Source organism: Mastomys coucha, unplaced genomic scaffold (genome assembly GCF_008632895.1).
Source record: "Mastomys coucha isolate ucsf_1 unplaced genomic scaffold, UCSF_Mcou_1 pScaffold15, whole genome shotgun sequence".
Classification (NCBI taxonomy): Eukaryota; Metazoa; Chordata; class Mammalia; order Rodentia; family Muridae; genus Mastomys; species Mastomys coucha.
Window position 1 is genome coordinate 160453903 of NW_022196897.1, and position 22696 is coordinate 160476598.

Below are 22696 nucleotides of genomic sequence, written 5' to 3' on the forward strand. Positions count from 1 at the left end.
CCCCCCCCCCCGCCCCCTGCAATGGCCTCACTTTGGTTCTGTGGGCCAGGTGGGTGGTTAGCTGACTCAAATCCTTGCAGAACAACCCTCCCCACCCCAGGAAGAGATTGTGGTGTGTGTGTGTGTGTGTGTGTGTGTGTGTGTGGTCTGCTCATTTTCTTTCCCACTATTTTTCTTCCAATGGCCCCAGTCCTCCGTATGGCCTTGTACACTAGGAGTAATTAATTGCTTTGCTTCCCCCCCCCCCACCCCCCGAGGGCTCATGTTGGTGAGACTGCAAGGTGCTAGGCGCTTCGTTTTCCATTTCCCACACAGGAAATTAAGCTTCTCCATTCGAACTTAAAAAAAAAACCAAAAAAGAAAACATGATTCGGATGTGAAAATTAACCCCCCAGAATAGCACATGGCTTTTGATTTTATCGACCAGAGCTTCACTTCGTCTAGCAGTGTAGGGTTTTGTTGTTGTTGTTCTTTTTCAAAGCAATGTTCCAGAAAGATTGCTGTATTTGGTTTGTTTTTGATGGAGGCTTTGGTCTCCAGAGCCTCAGTTTCTTGCTCTCTCAGATAGGGGGCGGGTCTGAATGGTGCAGCCGATGAATATTGTTAGCTTTGTAATAATACCTTTAATGGAAAAGGGAAGGTTTGAGTGGAAGCAGCCTTGAAACATGGGGGAATTGCACGGTCACCCCAAGACCTTAGGGGGCTGTATTTGAAATAGAGTTCGTGAAACCTTGCAGCTTTTCCACTTTTTAAAGACTATTACCTTTTCATTTTTTTCCTGTTATCATTTATTGAAGTGCTAATGAAAAATTAAGCTGTGTGTCGTGATTGTCACTGTCTTGCCAAGACAGTCGTCCCTTTTTAGGTCACCGTGGAAAATATGTTTGGCCATATTATTCACAGAAAAGGGATTTTTTAATCCGTGTGAGCAGTTTTAAGGATAAAAGGATGCAGGATGTTAACCTCAGTCCCAAGGCATAGAAAACTAGCTCGGAGTGTGTTAGGGCTTTTGTTTACATTTGCATTTGAAGGATTTTTACATTTGTAAACTGAAAGAAATAATATTACCTAGAAATAAGTAGGAAAAAAAATCTTAGCATGGAAATGTGTTCATTCTAATGCAGCTTTTGAAGAGTCACCAGAAATAAACTGAGAAATAGTGAATGAATATAGTCCATGGGCCTTCAGTTATGTTAAATAAGGGTCCTCTGTTCTTTATGACTTAATTTTATGCTACCTCATAGGGGGGTGGAAAAAAAAAACCAACAAAACAGAGCCAAACCCACGCTAAAGCTTCTTAGGGTCTCTGTTTTAATTGATGAAAAAGATATTGTTTGTTTTTTCAAATTTAATTCTGTAAAATCCTAAGTACCCTGAACCTTTAGGTTACCTGAGAGAAAAATTTTAATTCCCTTAATTCAGAAAGTTTAAAAACACAATATCTTGGACCAGCAGCTTTTCAAAAATACATTGCTGTGTCCAACTACTTTTTAAATATGTTTTTAAATTAGACAATTTGAATATATATATATATATATCTGTTTGTATATCTATCTGTCTATGTATGTGGAATAAAATAATTTAAAATGCTTAGTTATAGTATATGGCTTGGAAAAGCAGGTAATGTTAAGAAATATACAGCTATATTTAACAAATTCAGACACTTTTTTGAAAGTGATTTATAAGTCCAGCTAAATTTCATGTTGAAGTCAAGAACATTAAAAATATTTTCGGAGCTGGAGAGATGGCTCAGTGGTTAAGAGCACCCACCGACTGCTCTTCCAAAGGTCCTGAGTTCAATTCCCAGCAACCACATGGTGGCTCACAGCCATCCATAACGAGATCGAGTGTCTGAAGACAGCTACAGTGTACTTACATATAATAAATAAATAAATAAATAAATAAAATATTTTCATATGTCACACTACTGAAAATACTGTATGCGTTTATTAGCCTACGCTTCTGGAATTTTTATTAGATGACTAAAAAGGACTCAGGTCTGTGGAAATACCTGTGTGTTCACTTCAGACTGCCCCCACACCAAAAAAAAAAAAAAAAGCTTTTTTTTCAGTCCAACAAAAATAATCTGCCTAAATTACAATTTAAAAAGCAAAAATACATTTTCATATTTCTGCATTTTAACTGTTATTAAAATACAAACAACATGCTGTAAATCTCTGTGTTTCTGACAGTGTTATTTTTCTATTTGTTCAGAAGTTTTTTCACAAATTATTTCTGCACGCAAAATGATCAAGAATATCAAGTTATTAATAGGATAGAGATTACATTTTTTTAATAATTCTTCTGGAAGTCAAAAAAAGCATTCTAAATATTTTGTAAAAAAAAGATATACTTAAGACAATTTTTAAAAACTACAGCATCATTCATACAGTGCTTCTAACAGAACAAACAAAACCAGAACATTTTTGACTTGCAGATTTCAAAATCATGCAGTAAATCAAAAGTTTATCTGTCAGCTTTGAATATGGGTAAGATATTAGAAATTATAATTAAATTTGTTAATTGTACTAGATATTTTGAAATGCTTAATACTAAAGGAGCACTCATTTTATATATTCTGCTTTCAAAAATAAAGGGAGCAGGGAAGCAGAGCATACTGAGATCCAGAGACGCGTTTTTTACCTCAGGGACCTTTAACTACTTTACTTCTCTATTTTTTTTTCCAGCAAATTTTCCAGCTTGGAAAAATTACAAATAAAAACTTAAAAGTGTGTACTTGTCTTAGTCACATAACACAAAGGAGATAATTTGTAGCTGCATATGTAAACTTAATTAAAAGGAAGTAACCGAACCAGGGAATTCGATTTTTAACATACATTACCCGGAAATTTAAATTTCTAATTAGAAGGACAAACTGGAGTCATTGATTTTTTTTTTTTTTTTTTTTTGGTGTGTCTGTTGTCTCATGTGTAACCAAAAGTAAATATCTAAAATAATAGATTTTATTTAAAAATTTAATATCATACTTTTATGTCCTTATATGAAAACAGTACTACAGAAATGGCTTGCAGAGTGGTGTGTGGATGTGCATATCTCACACAACTCAAAGCAAACCACAGTGGAAGCCTGAACTTTTAAAAACATCAAGCCCATATTTTTAAAATAGTAGTTTGAAGAAAAAGCTGTAAGTTTGTTGGTGATGGTTGCTGTAGGAGGCCGTGCATGCGATGGAGACTTACAGCTAGGTGCGGGTAGACATGCTACAAACAAGGATGGGTTTCAAGAGGGTTTGCAGAAAGTCCCAAGGGCTGGACTGGACCTAAAGGCGTTGGCCCAGTGTCCCTTATTGATGAGCCCTCTTGTTTCTTTGCTGGACACTTCTGTGATGGGCAGGACAGTTGGCAGCTGTTACTCTTTACTCCTGAAATGTGTTTTTCTTTATCAGTGCCAGCCGTTTTCCTGTCTCCCACTTGGTCGTCTGTCCCTGATGTCTGTGACAGAGGACACTGATTCTTCCTGCATGTGGACCCCACAATTGCCTTGTTTCCTGCAGGGTTTTTCTAGGTTCAGCCATCCCAGCCCAGATGCCTAGTTTGTTTCTTCTCTGTGAATGGGGGTTCATTTTTCTCTATTTTTTTTAAAATTCAGCACATCTATCCAGATTTCTAACATGTATGTTTTGTGTTCCTATTAGTAAAGTTAACTGTTAGAAGCAGACTAGGGGTTGATTTTTGTGTCCAAGCCAAAGGCACTTGTTGGTAATTTTCAGGAGCTGTGTTCTGCCTTGGGTTTGGGGCATCCATCACGTTATCCCTCGGGTAGCATATGATAAAGGGAGAGTGATGGATGTGAGTCTGGGAATTTAGTCTAAGCCCTGCTCTGCTGTGGATGTAATCTTTTTGGACATCTTTTGTCTTGTTGCTAAATTGAGGATTTTGAGTGAGGTGATCTCTGGTGGCCCCATCAATTCAGCAGCGTTTTCTGCAGTTCTGTTTTAATACTTGTTTCTCCTGACCAAAGCACACAACCTTACCTTTAAATTGAAAAGGAGAAATCCATAGTCAACAACAGTGTGTGGCTGTCAGCTCAAGGTTACTAATGAAAAACGCCTAGAAGTAGCTCCAGCACGGTGCAGAAGTAACTTTTGACATCATGTCTCATGTGCCACACAGGCCGTGCCTCATGTGGGCAATTGCAAGCAGTTACCTTCAGGAACCTAAATGGATTTATGAAGTTAAATTAATATATGTGTTATGTATAATTTTTTTAAGATTTTAATTTTGGGGTGCTTGAAAGGGCGAGGCTGTGCCAACTGGTTGAGATGTCTTGTTGCTCTTGTGTTTTGGGTTCCTGGGATGAGTCTGAGCCAAGGGTGGGAGGGCTTGGTTAGTGTGGATTGCTGAGCCACACTCTGCTGTAAAAGCATGCACAATCTATAAATGGAAGCTAGAGTTAATTGCTCCTAGATTAGTTTGAAACTAGCACATTATTTTTAATAAAATCTGTGTTTGGTGGTGGGAGAAACCTAAGGATTAACTATGGTTATAGGGAACTGGAGGTCCTTACTCAGTCTTGACTGCAATATTAGTGAAGATTTATTGAGTGCTTGCTGTGTGCCTGGCAAGGCTGAGCCTGTTCAATGCGTACCCTTGTGTCAGACTGGATGAAGTGGGTGCTTAGGTGGTTCACCTGACCAGAATGATGGGGTAGTGGAGTTAGGACATGACCCCAGTCACCCACCTCATGATTTGGCAATGTGGGTAAAGCCCTGGCTACACCGGCCCTGGATGAGGCCCAATGGGTATGGAAGGACATAGTTGTTTAATGACATTCTTTTTCCTCTTTCAGTCAGCTAGCCTGTGTTTTTTTTTTTTTTTCTTTTTACAGCCATCCACAGTCAGTTTAACTTGCTCATTGAAGGGTCTCAGTCTGCTGGAAAATCATGTTTCTGTCTGTAGGCTCCAAGTATGAAATCATTGTATATTTCTCTTTAGATGTATTTGCTTTTCTGTGTGTAAAGATTCAGTTTGAGCAGGAGGCTGACTTGCGAATGAGCATGCTTTGCTGGATGAGAGTGAAGCACACTTTTATTTTGGCAGCAATGGGACTAAAGTAAACACCAGTATAGCACGGACCTGTGTTTCCAGCTTGCTTCCAGACCCCTGAGCAAACACAGATGGGTTTCCACTTCTCAGTTTTATGTAGAAAGTTCTTTAGACTATAAATTCCAAATGCTATTTGGAATTTTTCAGTGTTTGCTTGATTGCATGCCATGGGTAGGTCCCAAGCCTTGGTTTAGACAATGTAAAGGTTTAGAAGGTGGTGATGGGTTGTAAGCTGTTTTCATTGGACTATATACTATGCTCTTTCCTGATGGTAATTCTTAGGTTTTAACTCAGGTCTTGACTAAATTTCCTGGTAATTTTGTGGTGGGGGTTTTGAAAACCTCCTGTTTTTTAAGAAATAAAATGAGGGTGGTCTTTGAAAAGGTGGTGTGCTGAATTTATTCCTGATGTGCAAGTAATTCTAGTAATAGGAATTATTAATAAAAATAGAGGCAGGGGGGTTGGCGGAAAGGCTCGGTGCACCTGGGCTGCCCCTATCCTCGCCGCCAGCAAATACTGTGACTGTGACATTTTGAAGTGTAGCTTTGAGCATTTGTAAGTGTTGCTTTTATTCCTAGTCTCGTGATTGTAATTTCACCTCTTAGTGCATAGTAATTGTAGGGATGAGAAGAGGATGTGTGTGCGGCTAGCTAATAACCCGGCAGCACAGGCTCAGGTGCAAGGCTGCTTAGGCAGTGGCTCGCTCTGCCGAGTCCCAAGATAAAGCCCTGGGAGGACCCTCAAAGGGACCTAGGTTCAAACTCCACTGTGGCCTTCATCTTGCGTCTAGTTTATTGATAAAAAAGATGTCCATGCTCTCTTTCTGGATCTGCTAAGCTTTAAAAAAAATACATATTTTGTTTTCTTTTATAGCAAAATGAGATGAGATAAGATGAGCTATTTCCATGACATAGTCTTCTCAGCTGCACCTCTAGCAGCATGCCTGTGTGATGCTCGCATGCCTGTGTGATGCTCGCATGCCTGTGTGATGCTCGCATGCCTGTGTGATGCGGCTTCGTACCAGCGGGGGAAGTGCAGGATGCGGAGGCTCTCCACGCCAAGAGGGCCTCTCTCCTTAGATTTTTAGACTGGGGCATTATTGTGTGACCAGTCCGTGTTTGAATTTTGTTGTTTTTGTTTTGTTTTGTTTTGTTTTGCTAACATTGTGTGATACTACTTTGGTATCAATAATCAAGCTTCATTTGTACTACTAATCTTTAAATAAGGAAATTATGTTATTTATTTTTTTAAATTTACTGCTAAACAAAAAAAAATCAGCACAGTTGTTTATTGAAATTTACCACTAATTATTTCCATGATCAATACTGTAGAAAAGAGGACCTTGTTGTTTAGATTATCTGTCATCAGTAACTGTCTCCTCAGAAGATAGAGTTCCACGCTGATCTAAAAAGGAATCTTTAATTTTCAACCAAAATTTAACCCTCGAATGGCCTGTGCTCCATCCCTATATGGTTAAAACTGGGTCCTCTTTACCCGCTGCTTTCTCTCTTTGGTTTGCAGTCCTGTGTAACGCTCTAGAGAGCTGCACCTAATCACAACGCATGGCTAGCTAATTCAGGAGTGTGTCTTCCTCTTCCCAACCTGAGCCTGCATGACTGGGGATGAACTGTGTACTTAGGGAGAGTTACTGCAATATTATTTGAATGTAGCCTTTGGTAGACACTTTTGTGGGTTGTTTATATTTTAATTTTGATGAGTTCTCTGAGCTGATTGACATGTTAAAATATGTGTTTATATGACACAGTAACATATTTTAGCATTTTATCTTCCTAAGGAAGTTAAGAAGTGAAGTTACAAGTGATAATTGATATTTACTAAAAAGATTACACTATAATTTAGTGAAACAAAGCAAGTATATTTCGCTTGTTCCCAGTGTACTTTAAATTTTACAACTGTTTATTGGTTGCTATCTCCTTTACCAAGAGAGCTATCGTAAATAAAAACACATGTTGGTGTAGCATGATAAAAGAAAGAAGATTCGAGGACCCTTTGAAGTGTTGGGTCTTGTAGTCACTGTGAGTAGCTGGATACATGTCTCCTCACCTGATGGCCTTGTGTGTCTGTCTGCCCATGCCTTTCTTCTGCTCCTCCTGCCCGGATGGCCCGACGCGACACTACAACCACAGGAGCTGGACGAGGTACTGTGCTTTGGGTATTTTTGTGTGTTGGGTGATTTTAGTTTATAAAATAACTGTTTTCCTGCAGTCTTTGTTCATATCTATGACACTAGCCCTGCATACATTTAGAGTTGGTTTGAATTACTGTGTGGAATGTATTGACTTCATACTTCGCCTGTGCTCACACCATATTTAATGACTTAGAAGGGTGTTTAGGAGCCGTGTTTCCTGTTTGGGGAAGTTCTCAGTTTGTAAGCAGCCACGTGTGAGAGTTGCTTGAGTAGGAAGTGAGCTACCTGCATATAGCATGAAGACCTCGGACTCCTGATTGCTAAGATAAAGAGGATCTAGTGGTTGATGTGGAGAAAAGGGGGACAGGCCATCTGATGGAAGTCTCAGATAGGTAGGAATGGAGCTGTGCTGACAGCTCACCAGTGTCTTGAGCTCAGGATGAAGTAAGGGGTGCTCTGTGTTTTGGCTGTTCCTGCAGATGCCCCTCTCAGCCCCTTCCTAACATCAGCAGCTCACCAGGAAGGTGGAGAGTATGCGTCTGTATCCCTTGGATTTTTTTGTTTTGCTTTTGTTGTTGTTGTTTATAGTCCTGTTGAAAGGGCTGGGTACAGGGAAGCGACCCTGCTGCTGACCACATTAGTGGCTCTTTGGGTCTCAGTGACATAAGGAGTTGGGGGGTTTTTCTGAGGGCTTGCTGAGGGAAGAGATTTATATAGAAAGGCAGATCAGGAGACCAGGATCACTTCCTTTTATAAACCTGCAGGTTCCAGCTCCTGAGTTAGCTCTAGCAAACTTTAGAGCTGCCTACATTTCCAGTTGGTAATGGCAGCATACTGCAGCACTTACTCCTCACCCTCGGGGGCTCTAGTCCTCATGCCTGCCGCACACTGTACCTCTGAGAGCTAGTGGAAAATGAGCTCCTTACTCATGGCCAACAGGAAAGGGTACTGCGTATGTACAAAGGGAACAGACCCCTGCTCCCCGTTTTTGTTTAAGAAGAACAACCGTATTCTTGTGGTATGGAAAGATGTATGGAACACCATTAATAGTGGGTCCCTCCTGAGACTGGGAGAGACAATGAGCTGAAAAGAAAGCTTCAATTTTGAGCCTGTTCTTACTGTGCACATACATTTAACAGTGACCTAATACAGTGACATCGCTGTCAGGTGTCACTTCTGTATTAAAACACGCTGTAGCCTAAAGCTTGGTGCTAAGGCCAGGCCCTCATTGCCAGCAGCCTGGGCCCGCAGCCCTGGGCTGAGGAAGAGGGAAGTTGGGGGTCTCTTGGGGCACAGCAGCTGAAGATGAGTTGCTAGAGACACTCTACTCGGTTAAGCCTGACACAGAGATTCTGGTAGACGTGGAACAGTGGTGACATCAGGGTATGAGGTTGTCCTCTTTACTGAGCGGACTGAAGCTTGGAACATGCTTTAGGGCGGAGGGAAGAGCTGTGGTTGTGAGATGACAGCTAAAATAGTTTTAACACCTCAGGGTCAGCCTCATGAGGAGTTTGCTTCCAATCTTTCCTCCTCCTGTTGGGGCAGGTTCTAGAGACTAGCCTTGTGTGAGAGGAGCTTGAAGACTTTTTTGTGTTTCTTGATGGTTTTTGAGTTGGGGGGTCTCACCCCATGTAGCCCAAGCTGGTCTCCAGCTCATGGCAGTCCTGCTTCCTCAGCAGCCCAGGTACTAGGGTCACAGATCTGTACTGCCATATTTGGTCCCTATTTGCATTTCTTGTGCCTAGCATCGAGCAGCACCCTGGCGGAAGTGTGGTGCCGTGGCTGAGCAATCTCTGACTCGTGCTCTTGGCTCTCTCTGCTTCACTTCCTGCCCTTGCCCAGCACCATTATGTTCTTCATGAAGTGTAGCTTCCAGAATTATATGCGACATACTTTATTTACCTCACCCATTCATTCCACCCATTTACTGTTGACTCATTCAGCTAATTATAATTGTGTGTTCATTACTGTGAAGTGCCAGGTGCTGAATGAGGAACTAGGGATGTTGTTGGGAAAGGTGTCCAGAGGCTTGGTTCATGGGGGGGTTGTGGGGGTGGGTGTGGGTGGAGAATTAGGGCTTCCAGGTAGTGTCTTCTGGGAATAGTGAACATCTGCCACTTGGGTGTCCTGGCATGGAGCCCTGGATCTGAGAGCCCCCTACTTCCTTCAGGTAGCCTTGCAGGCAGATGTGTCAGCTACTCTCCTACTCAAGCTGAGCCCCGGAGACGCTGCTTTCTTGCTTGCTCGGGAATTGTGTTTTGTAGAGTTTGGCCTGAGGAGGCCATTCTCCATCCACATTGCTGTCAGGGCAGCATCTGTTCTCTCCTGTCTTCTGTGCCTTTACATCCTCTGCTTGGATGGGGGCTATTAAAACATTAGAAGGTATAAATGTGAGGATCCCAAGCCACCTAGACCTGTGATCCAGCCCTTGTGGTCTTGAGCAGGTGTCCATGCCAAGGGTTTCAACACCCACTGAACGCAGGAGCAAGCCCTTGGGAAGGATTGTGTCTTTAGCTGAGAATCCAGGTCTGCAAGCGTGCTCAGTGCCGTGCAGGCAGGCAGGAGCTGCTTCTTACAGGAGTTGGTTTCTAGCTTGTGTACGCTGAGGAGAGAAAGTCGGTTAAGTTAGCAAGATTATCAAGATAGTGCGTGAGATTCTCAAGGTTTCTGTTCTCTGCTTTGTGTGCTGTTTAGGAAGTGTTTTCATCATGAGAATATAGCATTGCTTTAGTCTCAGATTAAGATAATTTGGCTGGGGCATCTTGATTCCTGTATCTACTGCTTGCTCATTGTTCCCTGAGCCTAGAGACTTCTTAGGCCATGCTGACCATCCTCAGGCTTTGGCCCATTGCAAGAGCTGCCAGACTGGTTTGTAGCATCCCATCTGGACACTGAAGTGTTGAGTGGTCATGCAGTCCAGCTGCTTGTCCAAGCTGTTCTTGTTCCACTGTCAAACTTGACTTAGATCTCTCTGCTCATCCTTAAATTTCACTGAATTGTCTGTACATGGGATGGATGTTGTATGAGTGGAAGGCTGTGTGTTTGCAGCAGCAGGATTTATATAGCAGGGTGCATATGTGTTTCTTCCATAGGTCAGAAATTTGTCTCAGACAAACGCTTATGTTTGGAATGGAGGCAGGGTGATAGACGCCTGCAGGGAAGCGTGAGCCTTGCTGAGAACACAGCTGGGGGCTTCTGCATTTCTGCATTCTGTACAGGAACAGGGCTCTGAGATAGGTCAGTCACCCATGGTTCTTGGAAGGCAGCTCTAAGTTAAGGATGCAAGAATTCTTAAGTTCTTAATTCTCTAATGTATAGTTTACATAGCATTTTTTTCATATTTAAAAAAAATGCAAAGATTTTCTTTCTTAATTTCAAAACTACAAGTTTAAAAAAAAATCCTAACTCATGTTGGGTTTGGGACTAGGGAGAGTTGAAGTTAGGCAAGGGTAATGTGGAGAAGCATGGCTAGTAGGCAAGGGTGATGTGGAGAGGCGTGGCTAGTGGGCAGGGGTGATGTGGAGAGGTGTGGCTAGTGGGCAGGGGTGATGTGGAGAAGCATGGCTAGTAGGCAAGGGTGATGTGGAGAGGCGTGGCTAGTGGGCAGGGGTGATGTGGAGAGGCGTGGCTAGTGGGCAAGGGTGATGTGGGGAGGCGTGGCTAGTGGGCAAGGGTGATGTGGAGAGGCGTGACTAGCGGGCAAGGGTGCTGTGGAGAGGCGTGGCTAGCGGGCAAGGGTGATGTGGGGAGGCGTGGCTAGCGGGCAAGGGTGATGTGGGGAGGCGTGGCTAGCGGGCAAGGGTGATGTGGGGAGGCGTGGCTAGCGGGCAAGGGTGATGTGGGGAGGCGTGGCTAGCGGGCAAGGGCGCTGTGGAGAGGCGTGGCTAGCGGGCAAGGGTGATGTGGAGAGGCGTGGCTAGTGGGCAAGGGTGATGTGGAGAGGCGTGGCTAGTGGGCTTTGGGAGGGGGAAGGACAGCAGCTTGGAGGGGAGGGAGCTTCGGGAAGTTGGGAGGGTGATTATTTATTTTGCCCCTAAGTTATATTTTCATGTTCCTGTTTGTTCCCGTTTCAAACGGTTGACACTATCTTCAGTTGTTTTCCCTTTTCAAAACACATGCTCTTTTTCAGCTGTACACACTGTGGTACGCATTACGAACCTGCACTGATAAGAGACATGGAATGGGGTTTCTGTCATGATGAACTATGGCCATAGACTCTATCAGGGACAAATAATTGGCCACATGCAAGTCCTCAGTCTTGGTCAGTGTGGGAAAGCAGAAGTGGCTGTATAGGCTGGCACCCATCCCTCTTGAGGTCTTCTAGTTTGCCAGCTTCCCTAGGACCCATTGAGAGAGTGTCCAGACCTCAGTCTTGATGTCCATTGAATGGGGACACGTCTCATGTAAACAAAAGTGCTGCTTAAAACAGTATGGCCTACTTCAGCTGGATGTTTACGTGTGGTCTGTGACTCCTGGTGAGAGTACTGTGATTTAAGATGCCATCTCTGCATATTTTCCAGTGGAAGTAGTAGCATTGTCTGTCTTGTTAACAAGTCGATGCTCTCTGTCGGAGCACACGTGAGAATGATGCCCATTGGAGATTACTTTCTATGGCTCACTACTGTGGCAATTGGAAGTATGCTTCATGTACTTTTCTGGACTAGAGCTCAGGTTCTGCCCTCTCGTATCAATGAGACTGTCAGAGCTGGGGGCTAAGCAGCAGGCTTGCCTCTGGTCAGTGCACTTCCCACAAGGACATTCTTGGTGGCTGTGGAGTGGGAATGTTTCCATGATGGTCAAGAAAAGCCTGCCCAGACTGGCACTTGAGCGCTGGAACCTTCTCTAGCCTGTGTAGATGCTCCGGGAAGATCTGAAGCCCTGGGTCTTCTTTGCTCTCTGTTTAGTCCCTTGACCTGGTTTATTCGCTTAGTGAACTGTAGCTGTATTGAGTGGCTTGCTAAGAGTGAGCATGTGGGGTGGGGTGGGGATTCTGGAATCAACTGACCTAGGTTTTAATCTGTCACATTACCAATAGCGTGGTGGCTTAAGGCAGGTTGCTTAACAGGGTTTTCTAAATTTCAGTTCTGAATTTATAAATTGAATTAATATTCCTCAGGTCACCTGCTTTTTGTGAGACTTACTGTTAGTGAAGGCTGTGGAATTGCCAGGCCTTGCAGTTCCTGGTGGTGCTTGCTTAAAGGACATACCATTAATCTAGGCATAGAAGGAACATGGAGCTACAGTGATAAGGTGGACAGTGGTGGATGTGGTCACTACGCCAGACCTTGGGTCCATTCCTGTCATTGTTGCCCTTGCTGCATGCTGGGGCAGGTGGAGGTCAGGCTATAGGAAGTGTGTGTGTGTTTGTGTGTGTGTTGGGGGTCTTGCTGAAGATAACGGTTGGAGTTAGAGTGTGAGCTCTCAGTATTGTATGGGTCTTGTTACTTGAAGAGTTTTTAAGGTTTTTATTTTCTTGTGTGATAGTTTTCATTTGTGAGAATTTTAGATTTGCCTCTTTATTGTTAGGTAAGCAAATATGAGTTTGTCAAATGAATAAAAAATAAATGTAGATGAATACAAGGAAGGAAAGGGCGGACCTAGCGCATTCACAAAGCATTGTCTGTGTGGATGGCTGAGGCCACCATCCTTTGTAGTGTGGGTATCATTTGGGTTTTTTGAAATTAGCACTTAACAATCCTGTGCTTTGGAGGGCTTGTAGATCCTTTCAGATCCATTCTTTGCCTCCATGCAAAATAAATAAATAACCAGGCTAATCCTGTGACTTCCCTCTAAATAACCAGGCTAACCCTGTGACTTCCCTCCCACTCTCAGAACTTTCAAATGCAATATATATTGCAAATTTAAAAAACAAAAACTGCCTGTCATTTCAAAGTAAGGGAAGTCCAGCCAGGGGACTCAAGCAAAGATTCAGCTGGCGTGCAGAAGGCAGAGCCGGCTGACACTGACCCAAGGATAGCTGTGGCCATGCACAGTCTCGCTAACTGTTGAAGAGTTCTTGGATATATTTTAACATGTGGTTAACAGTCTGCTGAGGTGACTAGACTAACTTGATTTCCATAGCCTGCCTGCTACAGTCACACCTGTAGCCCAGCCACACCTGGCACACTCCCCCTCTGCTTCCTGCTGCCTACCTCAGGTCAGCTGCTGAGAGGCCCTCCCTTACCTTTCATTACATCTCTGTAGCCAAGTCAAAGTCGTGTCCACACGACTGTCCGAGGAAGTGAAGAAGTGACGCGTGAAAAGATAGGAATGGAGTTCAGATCCTAGTGTGTCAGAGTCGAGCGTGTAACACAGGCACGTGCATTTCCCCTGCCTTTCCACATCCTCGGGGAGGGTTGGGAGAGCCCCATCCACACTGACCTCTGAGCGCCTCTCCATGCCCGTTATTCCCCGTAGCTTGCTGATGACCGCATGGCATTGGTGTCAGGCATCAGCCTGGATCCAGCAGCAGCAATTGGCGTGACAAAGCGCTCACCTCCCAAGTGGGTGGATGGAGTGGACGAAGTAAGTGTCTGCATGTTTTCCTTTTGTGTGTTTGTCTTTTAAGTTTGGATAGTATGGCTACAGTTAAAGCCGAGTCCTCAGACACACCCATGCGCGAGTATGCTCCTTTATCTACCACAGAGTAAAGCAAGACTGGGTCTGGACGGCTGCCTGGATGATGTGGACTTAGCGTTAGCAGCAACTACTTGAATTATAGAAAGAAATGAAAAACTATAGAATAAGGGAGAGTGTGTGCTTCTTCATTTTAGATTTATTTCTTTTGTTTGGTTTTTCCAGGCAGGGTTTCTCTGTGTAGCTCAGGCTGGCTTCAAACTCAAGAGATCCACCTGCCTCTGTCTCCCCAGTGCTAGGATTGAAGATGTGTGCCATCAGCCCTTGGCTTATTCACTTTATGTGAACTAGTGTTTCCCTACAGGTGTATCTTTGTATGAGGTGTGTGCCGTGGAGATCAACAAGGAGCTTTAGAACTCCTGTGGGTGTTGGGAACTGAACCCAGTCTTCTCTAATAGCAACAAGTTGCTCTTAACTGCTGAGCCATCTTGGACTCCAGCCTTTGTGTTCTTTGTTTTTTCCTTTATAACTTGAATTTCAAAAGTTACTTGAGTGTCAGTAGTAAGCTACTAATTTCAACTGCGTGCAGATTCTGGCGTAGCTACTTGTCTTGACTACAGAAGATGGCTGCTGGGCATGAGCGGGGTTCTAGTGAGTTCATTTGTTTAGATACAGTATGATGTTGGCCGCATTAAACAGAAGATGAAGGAGTTAGCCAGCCTCCACGATAAGCATTTGAATAGACCCACCCTGGATGACAGCAGTGAGGAGGAGCACGCCATCGAGATCACCACCCAGGAGGTCACCCAGGTGAGAACACGTGCTGATCCTGGGGAGGTGCTGATCCCCCCACCTCCCACCCCCGCCTTTGCCCCACTCTAAACACAGCTGATATTGTCTCAAAACTCTCGCGGGCACTAGGAAAAACCCACGGCCTATGAGTGATTTCCAGAGTGTGGTTTTCCTGGAGTTATAGGCGCTATTTTTCAGTTGTTGGTAGATACCACTGTTGATGTTAAAATGTGTAATTGCTATCATACACTAGGACTTGCAATTTCACACTAAAACACAGGTCTATAAGAAGATAGGGTGGCTATTTTAATGGAAACACGCTTGGACCAATCTTTAGGTGATATGACTGGTAAACACTACTTTAAGCTTTAGTGTTTGTGTGTTCAAGTCTCCTTTGTACTTTGAGAGTAGACATCTAAATGTCTGAAGACAGCTTTGTAACTGAGTAGCCATGAAATGTTTCTACTTCAGTCTCTGACTCTACCTTCTCATCTGTAAAATGGGCATAAAAGTCACACCTAGTACCTGCCTCATGTAGGAAGTCAAGTAGTCAGACATACAGTAACAGGGCATAAAGTGAGCAGCAGTGGGCACACGATAGACACTGTACAGGTAAGGTGAAGTTTAGGTAGATCTTCAGTATGTGTGTATGAAACCTCTAGTCACGCTCTTCCACTCCTGCAATACACACATACACACGTGTGCGCATGAGAATACACACGTCCAGCCTGACCTTTGTATACCAGCCTGCAGAACAGGGCTCCTCCTGGCAGAGGCCTTGGCTAGGAGAGGCTTTTGATGTAAGCCAGAGCTATTCTCTCAGCTCTTCCATAGGTGCCAGCGTGCTGTGCAGGCCCTGCCCAGCCGGGCACGAAGGGCCTGCTCGGAGCAGGAAGAGCGGCTACTGCGGAACGTGGTGGCCTCCCTGGCACAGGCCCTGCAGGAGCTGTCCACCAGCTTCAGGCGTGCCCAGTCTGACTACCTGAAACGTGAGTGCAGGCCTGGTGGAGGGACTCTTAGTAAGAAACATTGTGTTCTCTGGCCTCCTCTGGGGCAGTTTCTCCCTTCAGCACCTGCCTTTCATTGTTAACAGCTACTTAGGCACACTCATACCTTTTGAGAAAGAGGAAGCTGCCTCCCTAGGGGAACCCTTGCTGAGGAGAGAAGGCCTGACTCCTGGTGTGGTAGCTAGCACAGACAGTTCCTGTCCAGGTGACTAGCACTCAGCCCTGGCTGTGCATAGACTTTGAAAGTCACAGTGTTGTTATAGAAGCTTTGTTGATGTGACAGGGGGCTCTGTAGGTTTTGATGACATGTGTCAGAGCCAGTTCCTCCACATAGTGACATCTGCATGGCCCTTGGTACCCGAAAGCAGAGTCCAGTCTTGCATCAGCTTCCCCTTGTTCTGGGTTTTTCTGTGTGTCATTGTAAGGAATAGAACCCACTTTCTCCTGAAGCCCTGGTCCCTTTCCCGCATACCTGCCTTCATTTCATTCCCCCACATTCTGATCAGAATGCTTACTAGAGAGTCTCCACAAGAGAGACACTGATGTTGTATTAATGTCTTATAACAGCAGCTAGAATAACTCTTTCCATTTCACTTAGAGAAGTCTCAGATGGTTGTGTCCTGTCTGCCTTGGCATCCTGTGAATTGGGCATTTAGAGAGTGTCTGCCCCGAGTACCCAGAACACTTGCCTGCTGTTGCTTTAACGCCAGCAAGGCTCCCCTGTGGAGGTGGGCCCTTTACACTGTTCGGGGGGCCTCCCCTTGCTGTTGGGTTTTACTCTTAGACAGCCTTTCTCGTGGTAGAACAGTAGCCATACGCATTCAAGTAAAGTGGGCTCCTGTCTGCTGCCTAGGCATGAAAAACCGAGAGGAGAGATCACAGCATTTCTTCGACACCCCAGTACCACTAATGGATGATGGAGAAGATGCCACTCTATATGGTCAGGTGTGTGATGGGACAGGAACCTTGTGCCTCTTTCCTTAAGCTCCCCGCCCCTGTGCAGGGCATGGTGGGTGGCTGTTGTCTTGTGCCTGCCAAGTAGTCCTTGCTGTAGTCGCCACAGACAGGCCTGCAGCGTGCACAAAGCCGTCCTCGAGCGCAGTGTGGCTGCCGGACCCCCACTTCAGCTACTGTATTATATACCATGCTGTTTGGGGGTTGGGATCCTTGCTTCCTGTCTAGGAAATAAGTTATCTGTTGCCAAATATTTTATAAAAATATTTTCAGATTTTGTTTTCTCTGAATGTTGTCTAAACTAGCCTGCCATGACTTTTCCTAACTGGGAGACTCCTGTTTGGACAGGGTTTCACAGATGACCAGCTGGTGCTGGTAGAACAGAACACGTTGATGGTGGAGGAGAGGGAGCGGGAGATCCGCCAGATCGTGCAGTCCATTTCAGACCTCAGTGAAATCTTCAGGGACTTGGGAGCCATGATCGTGGAGCAGGTGTGTGTCCTGCAGGGTGTCGTGCCCACCCTTCTTCATGGTCCTTAGATCCTGTCCTCTAGCTGGGAAACTGTTTTAAACATGTGCTTCTCACATCTAATGTATTTGAGTGTGTGCAAGTGTTTGCAGGAAATGTGGGCTACTGTCATTCCCTGTGAAAATACTGATTTTTTTTTTTTTAAATCTGGGGAGGGAGAGAGGAACTCTAATGCTTTCAACCCTGCCCCAAAGATACTCGTGTGCATGTATCCTTTGGAGGCCTGGAGGACTCACACCAAGCCTGGCCTGATTCTGCCAGTGTACAGTTCCCTTCTGACAGTGGTAGATTATTGTGTAATGGCTATTGGAACCACCAGCTTTTAAGTAGAATTAAATTGTTATTCATTGCTACAATCTGATTAGGGCTTTTTATTACCTCGACAGCAGGGATTTGTTTGGGTCCTGGTCCCATGAAACCAACTAAAGAGTGTTAAGGCACCATCAGAGTTGGCTGGCTAACTGCCATGTTTCCCAATGAATTGCCATCTTTCCTGGCCCATCATCCATACTTCTTGTAGAACCCAAGAGACTAGACAGTGTAATCACCTGTCCTGGAGTCCCAAGTTGTCATTTTAGACAGTGGTTAGAGCAACCTATCCATGGTGGTAGGAACTACCGGTATCCTCTGTCTGCCAGACACGAGTATTTAACCAGCAAGAAATGGAAAGCCAGGGTTCTTTGTTCCCCGGGGCAGGTTTCTAAGTGTTAGTACATCCAAAGGTGAGTATCTCTATCTATAGAGGCTAAGTCAAGAATCAAAACCTGGTTTTGGTTCTTGCTGCAGCTGACACAGTACTGTGCAGAATGCCCTAAACTGACTGTGGGTCTGATACTGCCCTGGTGTGGGTCCTGAGGTCTGTGATGGACATGCCTTGGGATTGGCAGTTCAGTCTCCCCAGCTGTAGTTCTTGACCATCTGTACTGTCTCTTACTACTCAGGGTACAGTCCTTGATAGGATTGACTATAATGTTGAACAGTCCTGTGTCAAGACCGAAGATGGCTTGAAACAGCTTCACAAGGTACCACCATTCTCCGCGATGTGTCTTTAGGAACCGCTGTCCCTCCTAGGGGGGTTTCTTCCTCTGTCACACAGCCTCAACCCAGACCCAACAAGGTAGAGATGGACTCCATTGTCTCATTGGGAGCAGCTGTGAGCTTGCTTTCATGCTGCAGCCTGGTGTCAGGCAGACCACACCTGGAAGTTAGATAAAGGTGTCTACCTCTTGTGCGGAGCCTGGGTTTTCCTTCCTGTTAGAGAAACCTTGTGTGCTTGGTGGTTTACTGCTTATAGCTGCAAACTTTAGGTGTGGGGGTTCACTTCTGATGAGTGACTGGTGGAAAACTCTCAACAAGGCTGAAAAATATAATTGTCCCTCACTGTGTCACCTGTAGAGAAGTTGGTGGAAGTGAGGTGGGTTTCACTCCTGTCGATGAGGGCCTCTTTCATGGGATTGCATGCTTGTTTTTGTTTTTGTTTTTAAGAAGTTGGTAGAAGTCATTTTAGAAATTCTGTAATCGTTTATGAGAAGTGGGCTTATGGACACCAAGATAGTTAGTGTGGTTGGGCACATGACTCCTGTGAAGGGAACACAGCTGATTCAGTCAGTCTTGTCTGCCTCCTTGTCCCTGAAGCCCACTGTACTTCTGGCTCTGGGGTGATCATTTTCCTAAGTCATGAACAGTCACTCCATCTTACTTTACCATGACCCCGGTTGCGGGGCCCCAGCCCTGCTGTAGCCACGTCCAGAGGCCTTTCCCATCCCTGTGCTGTTTACATCAGAGCAGGGATAAGTCTTGCTTAGTAGTGTTGAATAATGGAGAAGGCGGCCTGTGTCTCAGAAGCTAAAGCTGCCCCAGCTTCTCTATAGAAGGAAGGTTTGAGCTGCTGCTAAGTTACCCACAGGCTCTGAAGTTTAAGTCACAACTGGGAAACATGCTTTGTGTTGTGATGGAAACCTGGGGAGACTTCTCTGTGGGAGAGACTAGACTACACACAAGCTAAGACTTTGGTTTTAGTCTGGAGTTATCTGAGAGCTTTTCCGAGAGTGTTGCGGGTGCTGTCCCCAGTCCACACCGTGGGAAGGTAGTTGAGACTTGGGAGTGGCTCCCATGGGCTCTCTCTCAAGGTGGTCTCCCATCCTGTTTCTGGGTAGCTGGTGGGTTCCCTAAGGATAATCAGCTACCAGTGCTGGTAGTCTCTGAGCCTGTTCTCCTTCTTTGAGGGGTCTGTGTTTCTGTACCACCACACATTGACGTGTGTGGGGTTCCCTGGTGATTCTGTAGGAGAGAGGGGTGCAGGTGAGTGGTCTATGTGAGTGCTGCATGTGGGGGAGGTGAGCAGATGGGTCTTTGGAAGCCCCTCTGTGTGCCATTAGTCTGGGGACGGGGGTGGTATATATATATATATATATATACATATATATATATATATATACACACACACACACACACACACACACACCATTGTCTGTTTCTTCCTCAAACAATGAGATATTCTGTTTCCAGATTCAGAGGAAGTCCGCAGGGCCTCTTGGGGTCACTTGGGGTTCCATGCTTTCTGGTCAGCCTTTCCTACACAGGGAAGAAAGGCAATGTACATTTACATTTGTGCCAGGCACAGGGACCTTCTTGAGAATCCAGAGTAGGAAGTAGGAAGTAGGCCCAGTGTAACTTGGCGTCTCTTGACCTCTGTCTTCACACTAGATCCCAATGTGGATCAGGGTCCTGGTGGTTGATGTCACACTGAAGGAGTCTATCTGGTGAGCTTTGGCTTGTAGTACAGACTGAGAGCCTCCTGCAGATCCAGGGCTTTTGTGAGCTCTGTGAGGAACTAACAGCCTCCCTCCTCTCTTGTAGGCTGAGCAGTACCAGAAGAAGAACCGGAAGATGCTTGTGATCTTGATACTGGTTGCCATCATCGTAGTCCTCATTGTGGTCCTCATCGGTGTAAAGTCTCGCTAGTGGCACCAAGTTCTTGAGAGTGCTACTGCATGGATTACTTGGGTGTCCGGGCTTGGTTGACACCCACCACTGCACTGTCTAAAGAGCGCAGCTCACTGGTCCAGCAGTGGGCACTGGACCTTCCTGTGGACGTCTTCTAACTAGTGGGCTGGCGTGCAGGCATGGCCATGTTTTCCATCTCTGTCCAGAGTCTAGAGACTCTGCTGTTGCCGAAGAGACTGGCCTATCTATGATCAGCTGTGAAGTGAATGTGTGCTTTAGTGAAAGGGGTGGAAGGTTTACAGGCATTGCTGAAACTCTGTGTGATGTGCGCATGCTCATTTTTAGCACTCATGTCTGAGCAGCATGTTAAATTTTTTGGGAAATTTTTTTTTAACCATCTGGTTTTTAAGAAGTTTGGTACCAAAAATTTATGAGTGTAGAGGCAGTGCCTCTTCATCTTCCCAGCTGAAAACAAAGCAAGAAGTCCTTCAAGGATTTATAATCTGTTCCCATTAACTTAATTTAGCTTTCCATCACTGTTAACGATCAGAGTAACAAAGTGTGAAAAATAAGAAACCATCATTGATGTTAATTAACACATTTAGACGGGCCAGTTAAACCAGCTTCATGCGTTTAAATCAATTGTAAATAGCATATTCCTCATTCAGAATTTTGCCCTGCATTTTCTACTGTAAACCAAGAGGGGTTCCTGAATCAGAAACTTGGTCATTTGAACCAACCTCACATTACAAGAAAGCTTGACAGAGCCATGAAAGAGATTGAGCCAGTGTGTCCCTAGCCACCCTTCCTCAGTCTATTACTTACATCCTAGCTATGTAATGACCTGTCCAAACCTGACTCCATTTAATGAACTGTGAATTTACACAGAGAACATTTTAAATGGGTCACCCCATTTAGGATTAGTGGCTCTCAAATTATTAACCAAACATCACTCCATTTCAAAGTAAAATATTCTACACATGATTTGATTTATCGACTCTTCCACTGTCACTTAGCAATGCCCAGAAAGCGGGCATATTCCTGAGGACAGTGAGACCCTCAACTAGGGAAAGCCTGTGTATATGTGTGTTCTGAGTATTTCTTTGTGTGCGTGTGTGAGCATATCATGCATATCAGATCGCCAAAGTAGGGTTCTGTTTACCTACCTGTTAACTCCATGGTGCTGTGTGCTCTGTAGAACTAGAGCGATGCGGACCAGACTGATGGAGCTTTGAACAGTGTGCGTGTCTCATTTGTTCTGTTTGCATCAACACTGCTGGAATTTTAGTGGTCTTTGTGTAATTGTTGATAGCTTGAAAAACTGTCTCTGCCTCTCCTAAATTATTTAAACAGTGAGGCCCTGTTAAGTGTGTTACACTTTTATTTGGATCAGGCATATGAAATTCGTCTCTGGGATTCACTGAAGGGTGTCTCAGAACTCCAGCTCAGACCTAGAAATGGGGTCATGTAGACCTGTCTCATGAGCTCAGCCTCCCTACCTGAGCTCAGAACAGTGGGATCGAAAGGTTTACTGGATTCTTTGGCAATGTTAGTAGAGAGGGTTGGAAGAGAGGAGGCAGCACCTACCCCACCACTTCAGAACTGGGGAAGGGGCTCTCCAGTTTTCTCTCAACCTCTGAGGTTAGACAAGCTATTCCTGGGTAGACTGGCCAAATTAGGGGACCTGCTTCAAGCAATCTGTGGAGATCATGCTGAGTAATTGTGAAAGCCTTGGAGAAAAGTGACCTTTTAAGAAAGGATCACTATTTATAATTTATTTCCCTGAATAGATTTTATTTTGGCGGGGGCATTGGTTTTTCCCCCAACCCATCTGGTTAGAAATCGTCACAAGGACCTGTGGGGAGAGGGCCTGTCCCCTTCTGCCAGAAGGTAGTGTGGTGCTAGTCTGGGCCCAAGCCACCCTGGTATGTGTCCTGAAAGGGCTTAGATACTTGGCTATACCTGACTCCAGAGCTTTATGCACTCACTCTTTGGGGCCCACTGCCCTTTTCTGTTGAGCCTGTTCTGGGGGAAAGATGAGAAGTTAGTACCCATACCCTGGTAGGTTCCTCACGGTAATTGCTTTTGGAAGAGGACTCTTGTACCTGCTGACAGCTACTGTCTGTCCGTCCATCATTCCCTTCGGTCTGGCCATGGAGGTGACAATCACACAGACCCAAGTCTCCCTGTGCCTGGGAAGCACCTTGGGGAAGAAGCCCAGTCTCTGGACACACCTCCCTCCGCTGCCCTGCTGGGTCTTGCACAGTTGGGGTGGAAGGGGAGAGGGGAAGAACTGTTGATCTTTCCTAAGACGAGCGTAAAATTGCTGTCTGTCATTCATAAAATTGCTGTCTGTCATTCTGTTTGTTGGGGGTGGGGGGACATTGGGGTGCTGGCTGGGCCACCATGTGAAGCAATGTGTGTCTGATTTAACGGGTGTACCACTTTCTCTGCTAATTGAGAGAGCATTATTTATTTGTTTTGACACAAGTGCTTGCAGTGTTTCATCCCAGCTAATGGCTTCTTAAAGGTAATAAAACCCTTCAACCTAATTGGTCAGATAAGACTTTTTCCTTGTATGCTTAAATAAAGCAATTAGTGAAACACTTCTATCCAAAATGACTTTTTTTTTTTTGTCCTTTAAAAAAAAAAACTAATTTACTGTTACTGGAAACTT

At 44.9% G+C, this 22696-nt stretch overlaps 1 protein-coding gene across 9 annotated transcripts in view; it reads left to right on the forward strand.

Moving 5' to 3' along the window:
* Stx16 (syntaxin 16) overlaps positions 1–22638 on the forward strand; it is a 23920-nt gene extending 1282 nt beyond the window's left edge. For 2 of the 9 annotated variants that reach the window (XM_031372915.1, XM_031372918.1), the window contains exons 2-9: positions 7214–7225; positions 13633–13740; positions 14461–14601; positions 15407–15572; positions 16444–16535; positions 16893–17036; positions 18015–18095; positions 19933–22638. In XM_031372915.1, coding sequence (XP_031228775.1) covers positions 7214–7225; positions 13633–13740; positions 14461–14601; positions 15407–15572; positions 16444–16535; positions 16893–17036; positions 18015–18095; positions 19933–20037 — 849 coding nt within the window. In that variant the 3' untranslated portion in view covers positions 20038–22638. Of the gene's footprint in view, positions 1–4848; positions 4927–7213; positions 7226–13419; positions 13531–13632; positions 13741–14460; positions 14602–15406; positions 15573–16443; positions 16536–16892; positions 17037–18014; positions 18096–19932 lie in introns of those variants that run through there. The other 7 variants (XM_031372917.1, XM_031372919.1, XM_031372914.1 and 4 more) reach the window with 6 other exon arrangements.
* Positions 22639–22696: the final 58 nt, after the last annotated feature.